At 24.7% G+C, this 23377-nt stretch overlaps 3 protein-coding genes across 8 annotated transcripts; 1 reads left to right on the top strand and 2 right to left on the bottom strand.

The window, feature by feature from the left end:
* The first annotated feature begins 264 nt into the window (after nucleotides 1-264).
* LOC132921974 (putative leucine-rich repeat-containing protein DDB_G0290503) lies at nucleotides 265-12576 on the top strand. The gene is given in 11 exon segments (XM_060985246.1): nucleotides 265-582; nucleotides 665-947; nucleotides 1004-1145; nucleotides 1219-1327; nucleotides 5192-5345; nucleotides 5419-5622; nucleotides 5691-6095; nucleotides 6097-10471; nucleotides 11243-11418; nucleotides 11963-12061; nucleotides 12161-12576. Coding segments are annotated over 10 exon segments (5973 nt in total). The 5' UTR covers nucleotides 265-582; nucleotides 665-779; the 3' UTR covers nucleotides 12302-12576.
* A 190-nt stretch (nucleotides 12577-12766) lies between these two features.
* Nucleotides 12767-18289, bottom strand: LOC132920587 (heterogeneous nuclear ribonucleoprotein 87F-like). 5 transcript variants are annotated; one of them, XR_009660747.1, is made up of 12 exons: nucleotides 18032-18289; nucleotides 17714-17847; nucleotides 17499-17619; nucleotides 17121-17328; nucleotides 16874-17056; nucleotides 16303-16530; nucleotides 16142-16243; nucleotides 15950-16031; nucleotides 13754-13837; nucleotides 13332-13508; nucleotides 13001-13145; nucleotides 12767-12893 (listed from the first exon to the last, which is right to left on the bottom strand). XR_009660747.1 is itself a non-coding variant. In XM_060983084.1 (9 exons), exons 1-8 carry the CDS (start codon nucleotides 18041-18043, stop codon nucleotides 15970-15972), a joined length of 1050 nt encoding a protein of 349 aa, XP_060839067.1. In that variant the 5' UTR covers nucleotides 18044-18289; the 3' UTR covers nucleotides 15603-15839; nucleotides 15950-15969. The 5 variants fall into 5 exon arrangements, 2 of the variants coding, with proteins under 2 accessions (XP_060839067.1, XP_060839068.1); XR_009660746.1 differs by lacking the exon at nucleotides 13332-13508; XR_009660748.1 differs by lacking the exon at nucleotides 13332-13508 and having other exon boundaries at nucleotides 16145-16243.
* A 2046-nt stretch (nucleotides 18290-20335) lies between these two features.
* LOC132922695 (zinc finger HIT domain-containing protein 2) lies at nucleotides 20336-23119 on the bottom strand. 2 transcript variants are annotated; one of them, XM_060986339.1, is made up of 7 exons: nucleotides 22768-23119; nucleotides 22465-22679; nucleotides 21479-21662; nucleotides 21326-21422; nucleotides 21047-21256; nucleotides 20796-20967; nucleotides 20336-20726 (listed from the first exon to the last, which is right to left on the bottom strand). In XM_060986339.1, exons 1-7 carry the CDS (start codon nucleotides 22791-22793, stop codon nucleotides 20584-20586), a joined length of 1047 nt encoding a protein of 348 aa, XP_060842322.1. In that variant the 5' UTR covers nucleotides 22794-23119; the 3' UTR covers nucleotides 20336-20583. The 2 variants fall into 2 exon arrangements, with proteins under 2 accessions (XP_060842322.1, XP_060842323.1); XM_060986340.1 differs by having other exon boundaries at nucleotides 22818-23118.
* Nucleotides 23120-23377: the final 258 nt, after the last annotated feature.

Genomic DNA, 23377 nt, shown 5'->3' with positions numbered 1-23377 from the left:
ACTCACTACAACTGTAAAGTGTGAAATGGACAAATGGACAATGAAAATTACTTTTTGTAGTCAATGGGGGTCAATGGTAACAACATAAACCTTTCTGGTTATTTTTATAATAATTGGAAATCCCACACTGGAATTTGTGAAATTCACAGATTGACGGTTGTGAACTGTTATTCGTGTTGTTTCAGTAAGTAGTTTGTGTAACAATAATGAGAATGGAAACATTGGAAACAACTGTACAATTAGAAATTCTTTATAGGTAATAATTATTATTTTTTTGATTATAATTAATAATCTTTGGCACTATTGGCAGACATCATATCAGTTATGGATTTATGCCTTTATATGGACTGTGGCCAATGACCGTTGGGCTTAAGATAAGTTTTAAAGTTAAATGGCCAGTCTTAAATTAGTTAAAAATTATAAATATTATACTTGTAACTTACACTTTATAGCAGACTTACAATTATATTTATAGTTATGTCCTATTAACGCAATAGTATTCACTGAATTTACTACGACAATGCTTTGAAGTTTGCACTGATTAAGATAAAATCAAATTCCGATTACTAGTATTATAGATGTGTAAGTGCTATGATAATTTAATCAAAATAATTTTTTTGAAATTAAATTTTTGAAACTTGTAATAAGTCATTTTCTTTCACAGTAAATTTAAGGAATATATTAATATAAACAATTATTGGTGGACATTATTAAATGTATGAGTGTGTAAGCCTAACTACCTTAGCACGCTCAATTCTAACAACACATTGAATAAAGAAATGGAAGATAAAAAACAAAATCAGTTGGAAAGTGATGAAGTAAATGAATTTAAATACAAGTATGCAGAAGAAAAACAAAAAAATGAAGAATTAAACAAATATTTATTGCGTTTGCAAAATAATATGATCACATCAGCTGTAGGACACAATGATCAACCCTCAAATAAAGTAAATTAAGCAAACACTTTTTTTTACATTTATCCATGTAATATATTTTATGTTAGAAAGGAGATCAACAAAGACGATTTTGGAGTGGAAAACTAGATAATACATTTTCTTCTAATAGTATTCTTGAAACTATTGAAGAAAATGATAGTTTACATCAACCAAGTGAATCATTAGCTAACTTTGGAAATCTAAATAAAGGTTTGTTATTTGTTTTGAATATTATAATATATTTATTTAATAATGTCTAAGATTTATATTATTATTTTTTTAGAAATTAAAACACCTTTAGAATCATTTGAATGGAATTTAATAAGAGAAGAAGATCCTACTGCAGTTACTGAATTCATAAACAACGAAAATACTGAACATAATTTATCTCCGTAAGTCTTTATAATATTGATAAATTAGTTGAATTACCCAGCTTTGCCTGGATTAAATTTTATTATGATATAAAGATATTAAGAAAAACAATTTTTTTATTTAGAAATGTAATTATATATATTAAATATTTCCAGAAGACTATGAATGATTCATGATGTAATTTTGAATGTATAAACTTAAAACCTAAATTTGGATTATTTACCATTTCATGGTTAGGTTTATTACACAATTAAGTTTGTTAAAATAATATAGTAGTTTATTGTGACCATTTTAACATTTTACCTAAGTAAATAATTTAATGATTATGCTTACAAATTATAATTTATGTTAATATTAAGTTTCAAACTTTAAAATATTTGTCTGATTACCAATGTCAACAAATATTCTTATTGAAGTTGTAAAATATTGAAATAATTTGAAATTAGTTAATATAAAATGGTGAACAAGTGCCAAGTGGGTATCACCCTGTTGTTTAGTAGGTGATAGGTGCCAATGGTTTACTGTGATGGACGTGTTAAATTTAAATTCAATGATATATTATTGCATTGACAAAAAAATTCTGTGCAGAGATAGTCATAAACCTATAATACCATCATTATATAATCAATGATGCCAGTGTTTATTTTATTATTTGTAATACTACTAGATAATTAATTAATTTTTGTTGAAAACATTGCATTTTCAAATTTTAATATGTATATAAAGTATAAATATGTACGTAAAAGTTCTATGTTGCCAAGAACAATATTTTTTAATTAAAATAAAATAATAAATGCTTGAATATTGTTATTAATAATTTAAATATAGAATTTTTTTTTAAATCTGTTTAAAATATTTTTAAAAAAATTATGTTTTTTTTTATTTTTAGATTTTTTTGTTTTCTGTATGAACTACTTATGAGGAAGTTTGTTTTCAATTTTTAAAGCTTAATTATAAAAATAGGATATTTAATACATTTTCAACTGCTATCAATTTGCAAATTTTTGTGGTTTTGACAAATTTTGTTAAAATTTGAACTTAAATGATTTTTTTTTGATAACCAGTTTGATGCCCATGTATTTTAAATATTTTTATATATCAAAAGAACAATTTTTGTAGGATCCTGTATTAAGAGGCCACTACACCCATTATGGCAATATGTGTTGTCTCTGTCTTACAAATATACTAAATGCAAATTTTCGTTCAGTAAAATTGATTTTGTATTAGAGTGAAAATGTGAAATGATTTATTCTCAAACTTAAAGGTGAGAACATTTGTGTTCATTCATCAGGTTTCTAAGATATTTTAATTTATAAGTGAATTATGAGAATTTTAAGTATAAATATTTTAGATAATCATAACTTATTTAAAAATTAAAATATCATAGGATATTTCAGCTAAACACACAAAATTGATTCTGTTGAACGGAAATTTTTCACTTATTTAAATGTATAACTTGTTAGACAGAGACAACGCATGCGAGTATGGTGTCTTTTTAAATTGTCAAACATTTTTGTCCAGAAAATATTTTTTTTTCTAAGCATTTATAAAAAAAAAAATTCAAATTTCTATAAATAGCTCTAAAAGAGTCAAATTAGTTTGAAAATTGTATTATGCTTATACAATTATGATATAAACATTTTTATTTTGATTGAGTAATAACATTTTGAAATTGTTCTAAAAAAATATTATTTGCTACAAAATATGTATACCATTTTTGAAATTTATAACTATGATGTAATTTCTAGTATTTATTCTTATCTATATTTTTATTATGTCAAAAATGTCTTGGATCATAGGGATATAAATTCTATAACTACCTTGTATTAACAATAATTAAATATTTGATACATAATATCATAGCAAATAACTAACAATTTATCACATACATCAACAAATGTACAATTTTACAAAAATTCATAAATATTGGTTTAAAACAATTTGATATATGATTCAATCTGGATGATGCTTATTATTAACCTAATAGCACTATAATACAAACATAGATGATATATGTTGCATTTAATTTATGTACAGTGGTATAGTACTAAAAAAAATTATTGTCACACACTACAGTATTGCATGCCTAAATCATTGATAAAAAATAATGTGGAGGACTCTGCCTCCCAACACCCTATTATAGTAATATCCACAGTATTTCACTTATTTTTATACGCATACAATATTACCTAATAAATAATAATTGATATTAAAACTCGTAATCCATTAATAATGTTAAAAACATATAATGCTAAAAAAAATAACTGAAAAACGGTATAATTAAACACATATATATAAATGAAACATTTTATTTTAGATCTTTAGTTATTGTGCTGGTATTTTCTTAACTTGTTGTTATCAACAACTCTATGGGAGGCTAACCAACTTTTTACATGGTGTTTAGGAAAAGGGTAGTATTAATACATGCATAAATTGAAATTATATAAAGTGGACACCCTTTATAGTTTATATGACCACAAAGTGGTCACTATACTACTGTTTGCGTATTTCCCGACCCTAGTACGTTTCAGCACAGGGGGCGGAGCCAAAACCTTTTTGCATGATGTGTATATATTTTTACCGATCCTAATGTGATTCAGCGCGACGCGCTGAACCCACATAGGGTTCGTAATTTTAATATAAATACTTAAAACAAATATAATATTACATTTTACATAAATTATTTTATTATCAATATTTATGTATTAATCGTCGTTTTTTTTTATGATTTAATTAACAATAAATACATATTCAGTTACAACCCTTAAAAGATGTGTGTCTAAATATGTTAAAAAAAAATGTAACACATCACTAACAATTTTTATACATTTTACACATTTTTTACAATTTTCTACAATTTACTAACATTACACAATTTTTATATACATTTTACACAATTTATACAATTCACTAACATTATACAATTTTTATACATTTTATATTATAACACTAGACGACGATATTATTAATATTCACAAATAACACTGTATGTAAAACAGCATGATTATAATATAATGTTGTCACATTATTAGTCCCTATTTTTGTATGTAGTAGCAAATGACAAATAGACAAAAAAAGTATATGTTTACAAGTTACAACCCTTAAAAGATGTGTGTCTAAATATGTTTAAAAAAAATTTTACTGAACTGAATATGTATTTATTGTTAATTAAATCATAAAAAAAAAACGACGATTAATACATAAATATAAATATTGATAATAAAATAATTTATGTAAAATGTAATATTATATTTGTTTTAAGTATTAGTATTTATATTAAAATTACAAACCCTATGTGGGTTCAGCGCATCACGCTGAATCACATTAGGATCAGTAAAAATAGATATACATCATGCAAAAAGGTTTTGGCTCCGCCCACTGTGCTGAAACGTACTAGGGTCGGGAAATATAAACTAATATTCAGTAAACATTGATGCTATTGTGGGGGCTTGTAGCATTGTGCTATCTTTTTTAATCTGCTTGTATAGAAGATAGATGTGTATAAAAATCAAAGTTAAAGATTATAAACTTATTGACTCTATGATTAACTAATCCGTCTATTTTTTTTATAAAAATGGGTAAAAATCCTGCAACACGAATATTTTTTTTTATTAATTTTTAATACAATTCTTTGACCTGTATTTTGGTTGCAGTATTATCAAAATGGTTAATTATTCTTTTACCTTTTATTTTGTTATCCCACTTTAATTTTTCATCACTATTGTATTTTTTTTTTATTTTTTTCCTATAGTATAATATTAGTTATCCCTATTCCTTATATTTTACTTCAGTGCTCTAATATAATAATAATTGATTTTCTTATCAAAATTATTTACCTTACCTCAAATTATACAATTTCTAATATAAAATATTCTATTATTCAGACCTTCCAGCATATCATTCAGTGTTTGTGAAACCCCTAAAAAAGTTTTAAGAGAACGTATAAATAATTACAAACATTTGTTTGAAACCAGTATGAAGGAAAACAATGAGCTAAGAGAATTCACTACTCTTGAGAAACAAATGTTTTATGATAATGTGAGTATCCAACCAATGTTTATAAATATATCCTATACCTATATCCATATAGATGTTTATTATCCTGTTATAGAATGAACAATTAAAAGAATTAAGTAATTTGAAAACGCAAATTGACAATCTTCAAATTGAAAAAAATGAATCTGAAAAAATGATTGAAAAACTTAAATATTCAGTTCAAGTAATTGAAAAGAAAAAATATGATATTGAAATTATTAATGAAGAACAAAGAATTAATTTTGAGAAACGAGAAAATGAACTTCTAGCAATAATTCAGGTTAATTTTATAGCAAGTTGACATAAAGTATTTATTTTTATACTAGTGTTTGTATTTGTTTTATGTAGGATACAAAAAAAGAGGTAAAATCTAAGGAAGATCAAATTGAGAAATTCATATTAAGTGATAACTTTAAGGCAGAAAATCAAGAAGAAATTAAAAAACTTGAAATGAAAATTAAAGAAATGTATCAATTGAATAATACATATATTAATGAAATAGATTCTTTGAAATTACAATTGTTAAATAAAGACAAACAATTAAATGTAGAATTGTCTAAACAATGTTCACTTTTTAATGAGTTATCTCTTCTTCAAAGTTATGCATCTGAAGCTAAATCAGTTCCTTGCAATATTCAATTCTTAACTGATGAAGGTTATTTTAGTCTTAAAAAATGTAAAATTTTGGAACTGGATCAACTATTAGAACAAATTCATAATATAATAGAACAATTACAACAAAAAAAACCAAATTTTAGTGGATGAAAATAATAATTTGAAATTAATAACTAATGATTTTAATATTAAAATGAATAACACAAATAAAGAAAATTATGAAATAAGATTAAAACTAAATTCAATTGAGGAAAAAATTAAGTTTACTATCAAAGAACTCAGTGACAGTTCTGAGATAAACATTGATAATTCTGATACAAATAGCTTAATTGATTTTACTGTAAACTATTTTAAAGAAAACTCAAACAAGATTGAAATATTGTCTAACAAGAACTTAATTTTAAAAGAAAAATTGTCCTTATCAAACATAAAACTCTGTGAAATAATATCATTTGTATTTAATAATCTTGAAAATATTCTTCAGCACATTTCTACTTTGAATGTTAAATCAAGTACAGAAATAGAGAAACTCAAAAAAGAACTCTCTGAAACTATAGAAGAAAATATATTTTTAAAATCTAGTATTCAAGCATTCAATATATTAACATTTGAATGTGTTGATATGATTGAAACAGTACAAATAAATCAATCAAATTTTATAAACATTCAAGAAGAACTTACTGCCTGTAACGGTGTTAATAATGAATTACAACTACAAATTGAAGAACTAAATGCATTGAACACAAATTTTAATACATTAATTGAAAACCAAATTAAAATTGAAAAACAAATCAAAGATGAATTGGATAATACTAAATTTGAACTTTCTCTAAAAAATAAAGAGATAGAAATTGTAGTTTCACAAGTTAATGTTTTACAATCAACAATTGAAGAAATGAAAACAAATACAAACTATAATCCTACTATTATTGAAAGACTAAATAATGCACTCAATACTATTAAATTTGAACTGGGAGAAAAATCTAAATTTGTGAATAAATTTAAAAATAACAAATCAGAAACAACAATTTGTAATAATTTAGAAAGAATTCATGAACTAAATGAGGTTATTACAAAACTTAAATCTGAATTAGAAGATAAGTTAATCAATGAAAAAGCTTTGAATAATGAATTGCAGATTGTTACGGTAGAATTGGATGACACTATTGTTAAAGTTGATGAAGTAAAATCATTAATTAAAATTTTAAATATAAAGGATAAATCCAATATTTTTATTATGGAACAGTTTAAATATGAACTTAAATGTATTAAATCTACACTTATTGAAAAAAATGAGTTAATTGAAAAATTAGAAAACATTAATTTAGAACTTTTAACAAAATGTAAAAATTCTGATGAATTAAATAAAATCATTACTGAACTTAAAATAAATTTGGAGAATAAAATTAATGTTGAAAATGAAATACGAGCTGAACTTAAGGCTAAAACTATTAAATTAGAGTATGCTATGCTTCAAGAAAATGAACTTCAGACTGTGATAGAAAGTATGGAGAATGAAATAAAATCAAATGTTGTTTTAATAGACAAATTGAAATATGAATTATCTACAAAATCAAATTTATTAACCAAATTAGAAAATATACATTTTGAATTAATTTCAAAATGTGATATAACAAATGAAACTATATTAAACAACGTGAAAGATAATGATCTATACTATATAAATATTCAAAATGAGTTACAACTGGTTATCAAAGAAAAATCATTAATTCAAAAAGATTTGGATACCATAAACCAAAAGTTTTTGAATATTTCAAAACATAATGATAAAATAAAAAATAATTTAGAAGATAAAGTTCAACTACATGTATTGAATTATCATAATTTATATACAGAATTTATTAATTTGTCTTGTGATATTGAATCATTATTAAAATATCAAACCATTGAAGTATCTAATCTGAGAGAAGAAATTCAACTTAAATCTACAGAAATTGAAAACTTGCAAAAAAAAGTACTTGAATCTAATTTACAGCAAGAATATGACAAACTAAAAGAAGAATATATGTTAAGGTCTCGTGAATGTGATGAAGCCCGACATAAAATATTACATTTGGAATCAAAATTATCAAGAAATAAAAAACATGAAAAAGTTCTTAGAAATGATTCATTTCATATTAGGGTTAGTGATAATAGTTTAGTGGATTTAAATGAAGAAATTGTTTTAATGAAATCAGAATTGGCCAAAAAAAATAGTTGTGAAAAAATGTTACTGGAAGAAAAAGCAAATCTTAAATGTAACTTGGATGCACTTCAAGAAAAACTTATTGATGTCACTAAAGAAATGGAAATTAGAGGAAAAAGATGTGAAGATTTAAATTCAATTATTAATGTTTTAACAATTGAAATAAAGGATGCAAATTTAGTTAAACAAAATCTAAAGACTTGTTGGAATGAAGCTGAACATGAATTACTTAAGTCTGGAGACCTCTGTGAAAACCTTAAATTAGAATTATATAGCGTGCAAAGAGAATTAGAAAATGCTTGCATTAAAACTGAATGTATAGAAAAGGAATTACAGAATCTTGAATTTAAATTTAATGATAAAATTAATAAAAAATACTTCGATGGTTGTGATGTTAGAAATCAATTAATTGATCCACTTGTTGATTATGTACATGATATTAAATTGAAACTAACTGAACTCAATTCTGCAATGATATCAGGAAACCAAAGTGAAAAACGATTTAGAACAAAAGTTATGTCTGTTGATGATGATGTTTTATCACACGATGAGTCATGGAAAATAAGCTGCAACTCCCAACTTGGATCTCCTAATTGTAAAATTGGTTTAGAAATTGATAATTTAAATAAGATTTTAAAAGAAAAAAATATTTTGATAAATACTCTACAAACAGCTAAAAAAGAAATAAAAAAAAGAAATTCTGAACTTCAATGCCAAATGAAAAAACAATTTGATGAAAACAATAAATATGTTAATGATATACAATTTATGAAAAATGATCTAAAAGAAAAAATATTGTTGGTGAGCAATTTAAATAATGAGTTGAACAAAATCAAAATAGAATATACTAAACTTGAAGAACACAACCAAGCAAATAAAAAAAAAATTGATAATAGCTATGACATTGATTTAGAGTTAATAAATGGTAAAAGGAATATTATAAATGAAATTAATCTTCTTGAACCCGGAAAAATTACAGGAGTTCTAACTGATCATGATTTGTCTAATTTGTTGGATATGTTTGTCAGCCTTATAATGATCAAAGAACATCAAATAGTAACCAACTTAGTTAATGACCAGAATAAAATTAAACAATTATATGAAGATAAAATCAAACAGATGCAAGAAGACATAAAAAAAGGAAAAGAATGGCAAGAACAGGTTGAAAGTGATAATGAAAAACTCAGCCTTGAACTTGAAAATCTCAAATTTCAAAAAAACAACTTCTCTGGTAGAGAATTAAAGATAAAAGAACTGTCAGAAAAAGTTTTAGAAGCAGAGAATCTATCCTTTAATTATTTAAGTGAGTTAGAAGAAATAAAGACTCAATTGAGTCAAACAAGTGAAAAAAATTATCAGTCATTGTTACAAGAATTTGAAGAGTTTAAGACTAGTTCAGAGCAATCTTTACAAGATTTGAAAAATAAACTTGAAAATAAAACCAAACAATATAACAAATCATTAATATTATGTGAAGTTCAAAAAAGTAGTTGTTTAAGTTTAGAAGATCAAATAGAAAAGATTCAATCAGAATGTGCTTGTTTAAAATCTGTTATTGAAAAAAAAGATGAAGATATTAAACACTTACTTGTAGGATTTAAATTGAAGACAAATGAATATGAAATAATGATCGAAAAATATAGTTTAGAAAAAGAAGAAATGAGAAATCTTTATGAAAAGAAAATTAATGATCTACAGCTTGATTTAAGTAATATTAAACATAAAATGTATTGTACAGAAAAGTTGCTAAAAGAAATTAATAAAAACAATGAAAAAGATCAAATTAAAGTTAAAATGAATAATCACAGTTTAGTTGAAGTAAATGATGTAACTGAAAAATTGCGGACAATACTTAAGTGCAATGGTACATTGCCAACAATCTATGAAAATATTTGTTCATTAATGACCAAATGTGAATATTTAGAGGAAGAAATTAAAGAATTGAAACATGCTAATGTCGACTTAGACAATGAATGTGATTCTATGTTAGAGGAGATAAACAATAAAGATAATAAGATATCTGAACTTTTGACTCAAGCAGATTTGTTGAAGAAAAACATTGAATTGTTAACAGAAGAAAGAGATTTTTTGAAAAATAACAAGTGTAAAAAATGTAAAAATGTCAACAATGATGTTAAAAAGTTAAATGATGAAATATGTAGTTATGAGCAAAACATTTATGAACTAAGAAAAGACAAAGGTCAGCTAATTGTTCAACACAATAAGGAACTGAAGCAACTCAAAAACGAACTACAAGAAGTTCAAGCTAAGAACTTGGAATTGTTTAACGAGTACAGTACATTATCTGGTAAGTGTAACTTTAGGACAGCGGACAGCAGTTCTCAAACTGTGCTCTAGGGGTCTGCAAAAGTAGTCTGGGTGCTCCGTGGGGAAATTCATATTAATCAAATTCAAATATTATATTTCTTAGTAACATTTTTATACTTATATTCAATATTATGAATATTATTATTCTTTGGACCGCACAAATGTATTATCTGAAAACTTTTATAGTCTAACACTAAAATTTTTTATAAATCCACAGATTGTGTCATAGTCAATAGTGAAATTGGATACAACAGGGTTATGTTAATTTTACATGACGTATGATTATTTAGCTTACATCTATAATCTATGAGGTTCTTTGGTCTTTACTCACTAGTCATCACTCATCGGCCATCGCTGATGTAGATATTATTCTCTGAGTATGTACTAATTTACCATAAATTTTAAATGGATCGTTGGCTAAATAAATCAAACATTTCATACATTGGGATTATCCTCATTAAATACAAATAAAGAAAAATGTATCATTAAATATTAAAATTTATAAATTACTAAAATTATGTTTTTTCCTACTAAAGTATTCAGTGTTATAAAGAAAAAAAATTAAAAAGTAAATCATTAACAATTAACATAATTGTTTTATAAATTATTGTCAAAAAGATAATCCTGATTTTTTGGCTCTCAACATTTTTTTAGAATCATAAGGGCTCCCGAATAAAAAAATTTGAGAACTGCTGCTAAATGATATAAAAAAATGTTAAAATTGATTTTATAAAATTTATTTTATTGACAGAAACTGCTAAAAATTTGGAAAAAACATTGAAAGAAGACATTCAACAATTAAATAGATGTATTGTGGATAAGAATGCAAAAATATCTACATTAGAATTGTTTTCCAAAACATATTCCAATGATCTCAAAAAGAAGAATCGTGAATTAGAAATTATTTTTAAAAGAGCAAAAGATGAAGTAACATTATTTAATAAATTACTTGTCAGGCGCAGACTGGTAAAAAAGGACACGGGATGCTATATAATTTAAGGGCAAATAACAAAATAACTTTGGGGAAATTCCCTCCCCCCAAAAAAAAAGAAAAAACTCAATGTTACATTATGTATATATTAAATTAATAAAGTAATGTATAAAAAAACTGCTCTAACTGATTAATCTATTTCTTTAATGGCTACTTAAATGTATTCTTTATGATTGTTTTTAATATTTTATAAATGATAGATCTGCCTACAACTTTATTAGAGGATTGTAACTTTCGCCTTCAAAATTTACATTCATTTTAAGTAGTGATTAAACTATATTTATGTAGCATCCCAGCATCCTGCCAGTCCGCGCCTGCTTGTTGTATAGAACACATCATAAATTAATTTGGTCTTTGTATTCCAATTATCCAATTTAAATCAAACTGTTAAATGTTTTGAGATATTTTTTTTATATAACAATATTAAGTAATGAGAAATTTACTTAACATATATTTAATATTAGTTTATTTATTGTACAGAACCATATGTTGCGCAGAGAATTATGTCGATTGAAAGAAATTAAAAAAGTAAGTACAGCTGATCATTTTACTCAGACCGTCGAAGAACAGAGCAGTATAGTAAGTATTAAATTAAAAAACTTCCAACTATTCTTTTTTCTTTATTATTATTGTTAAAATCCTAATATTGTTTTTACACTTTCCAATTAATTTGTTTAGATGCCTGACCAAAAATGTGTAATTGACAAAATTGCTAAATTTGAGAGTGATAGTAAAATGATGAAAATGATGCTACATCATCGTAAATCTAAAATAGAAGAACTCGAAAAGCAACTCAATGAAAGACATTGTAGAATTTAATTATTATAAATCACTAGCTTCAACTCTTTAGTTTGTATTTTTATAAAATATGAAAAGTATTCAATATTCATTTGGTATAAAAATTGAATTTTGATTATAAATTTATATTTTCAAGCCAATTAAGCTTTTAGTGATAGATTTCATTTGTACAGTTTATGTTGTATTTAAACAAAAACTATATTTATTTTTATATTTAAGTATTTTTCATTATACATTTATACTACAATTTATTTTTATTTTCATTTTTAACTAAATAAATAGCATTCAAAATTGAATTAGTTTAATTTTGTTTTTTACCTAGAGACTACTTAAATTGATTGCAAACATTTTTAAAATGTTCCATTCTTAATAATTATAAAAAACATGAAATAATTTGAAAATATACCATAAATAAATTATAGATTAATTTTTAGAATAATTTTTCTGAATTGAAAGATTAATAGGAATAATAAAGTAAAAACTAAGTTTATTAAAAAAGATTATATTTTTCTCAATTTAACACAAATTAAATTGTACGCATTATAAAAATGATATCTTAATTTTCGAAACACCGGCAGTTTGGAACATATTTCAGAATATCTGAACTGTAAACCTGAAATTATTCGAGTATTAATATTTTTCTGTGATGTACAATTTCTTTTTTTTATATATATTATCTTGGTATAGTTATTATTTAAGTATAATAAAATGAGATTTTACCTCGATTAATGTGATTGCCAATACAGCTCTGTGACAAGATCTTCTTAAATTCTGTAAACACTTATACTATTTTTCATATTATCAAAGCTTATTCTTGTGAATAAACTGATTTTCATGGTTTACATATTCAATACACTCAGTAGATCTAAAAAATATATTATAACTTAAATTTAATTGCGAAAAGTGATACCATAAAAATTGAGATGCAAATGAGAATCAAATGAAATATATAATTTTATTGCATAAATATGAACTTGAAAATAAAAAACCATGGGTATAAGGCTATTGTAAATCATTTGTTAAATTAATGAAAATGTAATCTGTACTATACTCGTTACTCAAAGAGTAACATCAGGCGGCAGCAAATTTTTGTTAGACCACACCTCTCGATTAAATAGGTTGCTGACTTTAGTTTCCATCAATTAGTTTAAACTGAAAAATTACTTAATCATCTTAGCTAATTGCAAGGTAGTAACAGAGTGAGGCGTTCAACATGACACATTTTTTCCTGCACAAGTTAACTCATATAAAAATTATACTTATATACAGTATAACTATATTATTTTGTTAAAAAGTAAAATTAAAAAATTAAACTAGTTTAGATTTATATAACCTGGGTTATTATTTTTATTTATGTTAATCTTAGGACATATCAATCATTGATTTAATAATCAATTTTTTTAATTGCAACATTTATTTATTCAGTATTTTTTAATCAAATGTACTAAAATGAATAAAAAACTTAATCCTTACTTTCTTTTAGTGACAGGACCAATGACAAAAATCTTAAAGAACATTCATGGTGAATGCACATCAGTTGACAGTCACTTTTCCATTCTAATAAAAATAAAAGGAATACATTTTAATATGAACAAAAAATGAGATACTCAATAATAATGATAAAAAAATAGATTATCATATCCTTAGATCCCCTAATATGCAACAAATTTTGGTTTTAAGTCGTCATTAGTATTATAAATAATTTTTAACATTATATTACAGAATAACTACCTAGGTTCATGAATCATTAAAGATTGGTTTGTACAAAAAAATGCAAAATAATGCCAAAATTTGTTGCTAAAAAATATGAATCCAATTTGGGTAAGAAAACATAAGTGTTTATATAACAAACCCTACAGGAAAATAAACAGTTTACCTTTAGTATTTGGATGACCTACCTACGATTGACAATCGAGGTTTGCTGCCCTAAATTGAATCACCTATGTGGATTGACGAAAGCTTTAAATGCATTTGCTGACAGCTTAAGCCCTAACAGGCTAACATTCCTATGGATCATTTCTAATAAACCTAATTAAAATTCAATTTTGTTGTTTTTCAATTACTTGCACATAAAATATGTTAACAATGTATACCAATAGACAGCATTAATTAAATTCAAATTTAAATGCTTACCAGTAAATTAAAACGCTTTGATTAAAAATAGATTGGTTATGAGACTACTAACTTAATTTAGCTAACATTTTCCAGAAAAAAAAAAAATTAAACAGGAAAAAACATTTGGTTTTGGAAGTAATGCTATATATAAAAAATTAAAGTAGAATAGAACAAAAAACTTAAATATAATTTTTTTGTGTTCTTAACTGTTAAAAAAAAAAAATCTCACAATACTCAATACACGTACAGGATTATAAAATTTACATCAACAAAGTTTTGGGGTATTTATAAAATTGTATCTAGTATGTAAGAGCTTAAAACTAAAATAACTTAAATTGCTTGATATTTTATGTTATTTATCATTGTTATTGAATACTATTTTGAATTTTCTTTTGCTAAGCCTATTAGTTTTTAATATTCTAACATATGATAAAATATCAAGCTATTATTTTAAAAAAATGGACACCAGAAGAAAATGCATACAATATATTATTTTATAATATATTATGATAAATAAACATACACACATACAATATAATATGATGTATACATTATTATTTACTAACTAATAGATATTTAAAATTCATACCTTACCTATAATATACAGAAATAGTATTGCTACCTATGTAATTTGTTTTTTCAAGAAATTTCTCTTTACATTAAGAAGTTAAATTACTGGAAGCAATAAAGGAGTTTTAAATATTTTCAAGATATATATATATTCTCAAATTGTATAGTAAGCACACAACAGAGAAGCTACATAAACTTAAATAAACCAAAAAACACATTAACTGAAATAATTTAATTTTAATGTTATACATATTATACAAATGCCCAGATAAATAATATAATTTCATAAATAAATATTTGTAGTTCATGTTATTAAGATTGTAATCTTTATTGTAAGAAAAAATATAACAATGCTATTGTATAAGTCCATTTAAAATAATTAAGTATAAGTAAAAATACTAATAACTTTTTAATTTGTACGAATCAAAAGACTAGTTAAAAACCAAATCATTCTGAATATTCTACATATTTATTAAGACTAACAGTTAAGAAATTATTTATAATATTAAGTAACCTACAACCTAATTTACTGTCGTTATAAAAAAATTGTGAAAACACAATTTCCTCTTATACAAAATCGTTGAAAATATATCAAATACTTAGGTAAGCTTCAATTAAAAAATACAAAAGAAAGATATAGTTGAGAAATATAAAAAGTATATTACCAATACAAAACACGTCATTATTGTACTTAATAGATAAATTTAATAAACTGAATGTGCAGTAGACGAGGATGAGAATGTATTTCAAATGACTGGCTCTTGTGTCATTATTACCCAACTCATGAACGGTTTTAAATAATACATAGAAATAACCGGTACGAGTTTCCTATTTTTGTTTATACTGCCTAACAGACTGCCTCCTCGGATCCTGCCTAACAATTTTCAAAAAATAAAAAACCATTTTAAATTAGAATCCTAAAAATATATGATCATCAAATAAATGGGGTGCAATTTTTGATAATATAGCTTAAACTTTATATACCTTTAGTTGAAAGTGTTGCATTAGTACCGCCGACCAGGATTTTGACCATAACCAGCATTACCAGCATTTACATTGCCAGCTCCTAAACAAAGAAAAGTTGCAAAATTAATGTTTGTAATGAATTGTACTTAAAAATATTATTATATATTTGAAATATTATAGTAAATAGATCACCAATTTAATAAATACAACTACCTGGGTTTCCATAAGGTGTAGCGCGATTATTAGAGGTATAATTTGATCTCATCGGGCCACCACCACCACCATAACTTTGATTTGGACCCCAGTTGTTACCTACAACATATGTTGAAATTAGACAAAAATTAATAAGAAAATTAATTTTAAGAACTTACTAGGTTGTTGTGAACCTCCCCAACTATCACCGCCACCTCCTTGGTTACCCCATGCTGGATTATTGTTACCCCAACTTTGAGGAGCACCGCCGCCACCTTGCCAAGCTCCACCAGAATTTGAGTTGTAACCACCTGCACTACCTCCATAACCACCACCACCACCGCCGCCGGAGCCATATCCTCCTCCCATTCCAGAATTTCCGTATCCTCCACCGCCACCATTTGATCCTAAAAACAAAATAAGTACATAATGCAAGATAAATTTTAAATTTATATGAATATAAGAAACCAAATTGATTTGGTCATTAAACATCTTTTACTTTCATTTCAAAAAAAATACCTTTTTAATATTTTAATGAAATGCCATCTTATTGAGCATTTTATTTAGGTACTAAGTAATTAATTAATACAAAGTGTTTTGACATTGCAGTATCAACAGGATATTTTACTAACATTTTTTTAATACATGATAAAAGTTCAAAAGTGTCATATATTTTAAATTGATGAATAAAATTAAAAATTGAATGCATGCAAAATATAATTGTAAATAAATATATATATTCATAATTACTGTTATGATGGCCTCCCCATTGTTCATTTCGCGGATTTCCACCCCAACTACTTCTATTGCCACCGCCTCCTCCGCCACCACCACGACCGCCTCGTCCACCACGGCCACCACCAGCGCCATCACTACGACTAATAGCTTTTTTCACATCCAATTTTCCACCAGCCACTTGGTGACTTTTAATCACTATATTTAAAAAAACATATTTCAATTTGAATTTTAAGAACAAATGTGTATAAATGTTACTCACAAACAGCTTTGTCAACTGAATCAGTATCATCATACTCAATAAATCCAAATCCTTTTCTTTGACCAGAATCTTTATCAGTTACTATTGTTACATTAGTGATATTGCCAAATTTTCCAAAATATTCATGAAGATCGTTTTCTGATTGTTCTTTAATACCAGAAACAAACATTTTTTTTACAGTAGCTGCAATGTCTGGTTTATCAATATCCTAAAATCAAAAAAATAAAATATTTTTAAGATTAAGATTTTTACTTTTGTTTTAATTAGTTAAAACAAAAACAACGTAAAATCGGTAATTTTATCATACTTCATATAAATTCATTATAAATTTTATGTGAAAATATGCAAGATAAAAAATATTAATTGTAAATTCCATACGTCACGTGGAACAGCTCGCTTTGTTTCCACTTCACGGCCATCTATTTTATGGGGTCTATTTGACATGGCTTGATCAACCATAGACGATTGAGAATAAGTAATGAATCCAAATCCTCGAGATCTAAATGTTTAAGTCATTATAATACAATACATAAATTAAAAATGAATAATTAGTTAATTATTAAACTAAACAAAACAAAGTAAAGATTGGTTACCTCTTGGTTTGAGGGTCTTTCATGACAACTACATCCACAATTTCACCCCATTGCTCAAAAAATTCTTTAAGTGAATCATTAGTTGTGGTATAGTTTAAACCACCAATGAATAATTTCCTGTATTGTTCTGGTTCCTACAGTTAAAAAAACACGCAGGTAATGGTTTATATAAAAATATTTCATGAAAGCTCTATTCAATTTGTTAGATAGATAAAAATATGGTCGTAAAATTAATACAATAATAATAGTTATTTATTCGAATAAGTTAATACAATAATTATAAGCATTGATTCGAAAAGGTAGGTTAACTTTACTTACGTCAGATCCCATGTTTGATGAGAAGCTTGTAATACGAACAAAATTAGAAAATGTGATGCAAATAAAACGGTAATATAATAGTCAATTGAAATCAACAAATCTTAATCAAGTGTTTAATAATTTATAAGAATAAAAAGTTATGTTATAAAGACTGAAATTCACAAACAAAAATGGAAGTCACAATCGGCCGACAGTACTACGGAAAACAAGTCAATAACTCGTAGTCTGAAAGTCGGAACGTAGGCGTCTGTGTGCGGTACATCAAAATGGTGGTCGGTTGATGTTGTATGACGCGGACGCTTGTTACAGTGTGAACAACTTAATTTTAAAATACAAACATATTTTGTTTTTGCAAATAGCGGGAAATATTCATGTTTCCGTTTAAAAACTAATAATTTATGACGTAGTCACGTTTTTAACGTTTTTTGTGTTTAAATGAACAGACATTTAAGGTCAATGAACTCCTAGTAAACTTAGATTTTGTTTAATTTAATAGTAAATTATTATTACCTGCTTATTATTTACCAAAACAATTTATTAAAAAAATGTATTCTTGGTTTTTTAAGTATAGTGATGAATGTATATTGGTGTACAATGATATATTGTGTTTATTTTTTAATTTTTGGGTCTCATAACATTCATAACCGTTTGAAGTGGGTAGTAAAAATGATTTCATCTAATCAATCTTGAATTTTATTAAATTATTTAAATTCCTAAACCTTTTCAAAATAATCGGCGGGTGTGGTGTAAGTGGGTACCAACGGTACCGGCGTAACGCTTTTCTATGCATTAGGTGTCGAATGTGCCAATTAAAATTGTTATACTTTTTTGGATTCAATGATATATGATTGCATATGAAAAACAATTTTGACTATTTTGAGTGGAGACGGTCATCTCTCAGCCAAGGATATTTATTATTATTTATTTTATGTTATTAATTGATAAGCAATTGTTATAAATTGTATTATATTTATATCTTTTAAATCAATAATAGACTTATTATTATAGGTGTATAAACGTATTTGGGATTTCGTAAAAAATTGTCAAGATTTTTTGGAGATAGCGAAAACATTTTTATCTAAATTTTTTTTATAAAGTTTGAAAATCTCAAATTTTTATGTATATCTAACTAAAAAGAAATCAAAATATTATGAAAATCATGCTATGTATATAATTATATTGGCTATATTTTAAATATAAATTTTCACAAACAATAACTTAGTATCGAAAATACACAGGTACAATCTTTTTATAGGCATTTGAAGTTCAAATTTTGTCAATCTTAGATATTTCTTACGTCATACCCATCTATCTTGTCTTCCTCTTACTAATGCAAAACATAAAAAATTTGCGTTCAGCTGAATCCGTTTATTTTATAGGTATTGTTAACTTTAATATTAGAGTCAATTTACCTATTGTGAAACTTAAAAGTTATAACATTATAAAGGGCATCTTATAGGCTTTTATTGATATTTTAATTTTAAAGTGAGTTAAGAGCATTATAAAGTTTTAACATTTTAAATAACTTTAATTCACTTAAAAATTAAAATATCAATAGAATCCTACGAGATACCCTAAGTAATATTATTACCTAAAGTTTGATAATAGGTAAAACTATTAATATTTAAGCAGACAGCATAAAATTGATTTTCCTGAACGTAAATTTACTATATTTTACTTTAATGTTTATAAGACGGAGACAACACATATGGATATGACGTCCTCTTAAATGTAAAGTTTGACTTTCTCTCAAACAATTTTAATGGGTTTGTTATGATTCAAAGAATAAGTCATACCTAAATAAAACATTTCATTAGGAATAATAGGAACAAATACTATTTGCTATGTAAAATATTATTTTTTAAATATGTATTCAAACTATTATAGTAAGTAACTAATATTGACATTTGACATAAAAAAATGCAAAAATGTAAATTTTTAGATATTGAGTGTTACCACTCTGAACAAAATAATAATTATGTAGATAAACCATTTTGAAATGGTTGTTTTTGAAAGTATATAGTTATGTTAACTAATGGTAGTAAAAAATTTCATTTATTTTACTATTAGACATTTAAAACTTTGAAAAATGTTATTTAATTACAATTGAATGTGAAGTAAAACTTTATAATACTGAGTGTTACTGCCGTACAAATATGTAATATACTACCAATATTAAATTACTTTACATTAGTTTAAATATGTAAACAGATTGCGGGTACAATGTTTAGATTGAAAAATATAATTTCATTGCCAATACAATGAATTTATTTATCTTTTAAAATACTTCTAAAAAAATAGGAATATACAAAATACAAATTTTATTTATCTTAAAATATTATTATTTAAAAGTGTATTTAAAACAGGATGAACAGTAAACAAATATATCATATATGTATGTACTAGAATATTAAATCAATGTCATATTTCGATCAGTATATAATACATGTTCTATGATGGTGTATTTTATTAACTTAACAAAGTTACCCAACATTTTATATAAATTGAACTTACATCAATGCACTATAAAAAAAAAAATTTATCACTTATTCTTATAATTTGCTTTCATCTACCCAAGATAAAAAATATTCAATCTTTTTCAATAACAAACGTACTTTCTTCATGTCTACAAGTATGGAATAAGTAGCTTTAGCATCAGGAAATTTTCTGTTAAATTCTCCTTGTTCTGTTTTTTCTGAAAACAAAATAATTAAAATAATAATCAAAAATGTAATTTTCTAACTTAAATTGTTTTTCAACATACTCAAAGAAACATTTTTTTGGTCATTTTTATACATTGTCAGTAAATTATGTATATCCGATAAAGCTATTTTGATATTATAATTGCAGTTTGAATCCAAACCATTACTAAATATTGTTTCTAAGTCATTATTTATAAGATTAAAACCTTCTTGAAAACCTTTGAACATTTCATGCTGAAAACCAAAATAATATAAAACTTAATAGTTATCTTAATACTAATTGTTGATATAATTAATGAACTTTATTTATTACCTCTTGAATACAAAGCTCAACAGATTTTACTGCCAAATCATATGATTCAAAATTCTGATTGAGAGATAGATTTTTTGACAAATTATAAAGTCCATTGATAAATTCTGATAAATATGATTTATGTTTACCATTATAATAACGTATCAAAAACACATATGGAGTTATCATATTAACTAAATTCCATTGAATGCAGTCTGATGGAGGTTTTTTCTAAATAAGACATTTTAATTACATTACAAAAACTCTGACAAAAATACTAAATATATAATAGGTACTTACTGAAAGTAAAGACAATTTTGGAATGTTGGTTATTAAATGTGGAAACTCATTATCATTAATACTCTCACTAACTTCTGTTACTATTTGTTTTTCAATCCTATTATAACAATTTATTTTAGAAAATATATTGGATAATTGTATAAATTAACTTACGGTAAACACCACCAAGGAGTAAACTGAGGTAGAATTTTAGAGATATCACCAGACTTAACAAGATGTTCAAATTCTGCTTTTTCTGAGTCAGTTAATGAACTCCAAACTTGCTCGGCATCATTTAGATCAATTCCATTCAATCGCTCATTGATATCTGTGAATTCTTCATCATCCGAATCACTTTCTATATCAAGTAGGGTTTACAAATTACATTTTAAACATAATAAATAATAATTACTATTGAGCTTGTCATTTTTTTTTTCATAAAAATTATTTCCTACATATTATATTGTATTATACTAGATATAATATTTGGTAAATTTCAATATTAAATAAAAAAATTAATTGAATAATATAAAATGTTTTGCCAGGAGTCTAAAATTGAATATAGCATGTAGCTATACTCAGTTCTAAACAGTTCTATTTTTTTTAATAATATACTATAAAATATAATTTGACTGAAGATAATACAAAAAATAGCTTCAAGACAGAAGAAACCAATTCTTTAAAGTTTTTAATGAATACTTAAAAAATCTAGTCAATAAAATATGTTTGATGCCCATTGAGAAATAATCATATGTGCATTAATATCATAAAAAATATTTTTAATTTTTAAAGATAAAGATGACATTTTGATATTTACTGAGTAATAATAGAAATATTTTATAGTCTAAATAAATAACAATGTAAATGATTTAAACTAAATATTTCCTATATAATTTTTAGGTAGTATTGTTATTTACTTATACTTTTTTTTAAATATTCAGTAATTTAATAAAATATGTTTTGTCATGATAAAATAGTGCTAAACATTGCAATCTAGATAAGTATAACGACTATAACATATAAAGCCTCTACTAGTCTACTATTTATGTTATTAGTAAAGTTATTGTATTAAGAGTAGATTATTTAAAGCTTAGGATACTCTTTATTTCATTCAGTTTTTAAAATATTAAAAAGATATAAGTACAATAAAAAATATTTACCAGAATCTTCATTTTCTCCATATACTCTTTTAAGAATGTCCATCATTTCTTTCTTGCCTACATCGTCGGAATCTTGAACATCTAATTCTTCTTGAATGCATTCTTTGTAAAACTGTTCTGAACATTCTAAATGAATTGGCGATTTATAACATATTAAGGAACAATAGGGTGCTCCACACTTTGGACAAACATATCTGCTAAGATTCCCAGTACAACTGAATAAAATACATATTGATGATATAAACAAATATTTAATTAAGTAATAAAAAATGAATAATAGGTTCATCAAAGATTTTTACTTACAATTTACAAGTAATATCAGTATTCATATTTAATACTTCAAAATTACTTACTGACAGAAAAAAAATGTATGAATACAAAATTATGTATTATAAATATGATAATGATATCACGATTTAAATATTTAGGCACAGAACAACGTTTAGGTATACAATAATTGCAGGCTGTATGTATGGATCAATAAAAATTGGAAAAAATAAGTATAGTCAGTAGGAATACAATTTCATAGCATAGTACACACAATATAAATTAATAATTATATACCTAACACAATATTATTATTATTTATTATTATTAAAATAAATAGGTATTAATCCCGTTTCCCGGTCTCTTCGTTTCGTATCATTCTTATCAATCGTGAAACCATCCATAAACCATAATCATGAACATAGAAAGATTCTAGTCTTCATGATATACATGGACGATGGACCTTATACTTATATCTACAATATATCTTAAATCTTCATACTTCATAGATAATTCTTAATTATCTATATAAATTATATCTTAGATCATATACAATTATCTTGTGTAAATGTATTATATTATGATAATATGATCTTAAGATAAAAGTATAGAACTATAGAACATAATTATAATTTTTTTTATTATT

Source organism: Rhopalosiphum padi, chromosome 2, assembly GCF_020882245.1.
Source record: "Rhopalosiphum padi isolate XX-2018 chromosome 2, ASM2088224v1, whole genome shotgun sequence".
Lineage (NCBI taxonomy): Eukaryota > Metazoa > Arthropoda > Insecta > Hemiptera > Aphididae > Rhopalosiphum > Rhopalosiphum padi.
This window is presented reverse-complemented; position numbering and strand designations above follow the sequence as displayed.

Bases quoted from the DNA above. Each gene is read 5' to 3' on its own strand.
- LOC132920587 (XM_060983084.1), bottom strand. The intron at 17,329-17,498 runs GTATGGAATTTA...TTTTGATTTTAG, and splicing joins AGCGAGCTGTTCCACGTGAC to GATATTGATAAACCAGACAT. The intron at 16,244-16,302 runs GTAAGTTCTTAA...CATATGTTGTAG, and splicing joins GGGAGGTTCACAACAACCTA to GTAACAACTGGGGTCCAAAT.
- LOC132922695 (XM_060986339.1), bottom strand. From the start codon at position 22,793: ATGAATACTGATATTACTTGTAAATT. The intron at 21,663-22,464 runs GTAAATATTTTT...TACTTGATATAG, and splicing joins TGGAGAAAATGAAGATTCTG to AAAGTGATTCGGATGATGAA. The intron at 20,968-21,046 runs GTAATAAATAAA...TTTGGTTTTCAG, and splicing joins TTGAGCTTTGTATTCAAGAG to CATGAAATGTTCAAAGGTTT.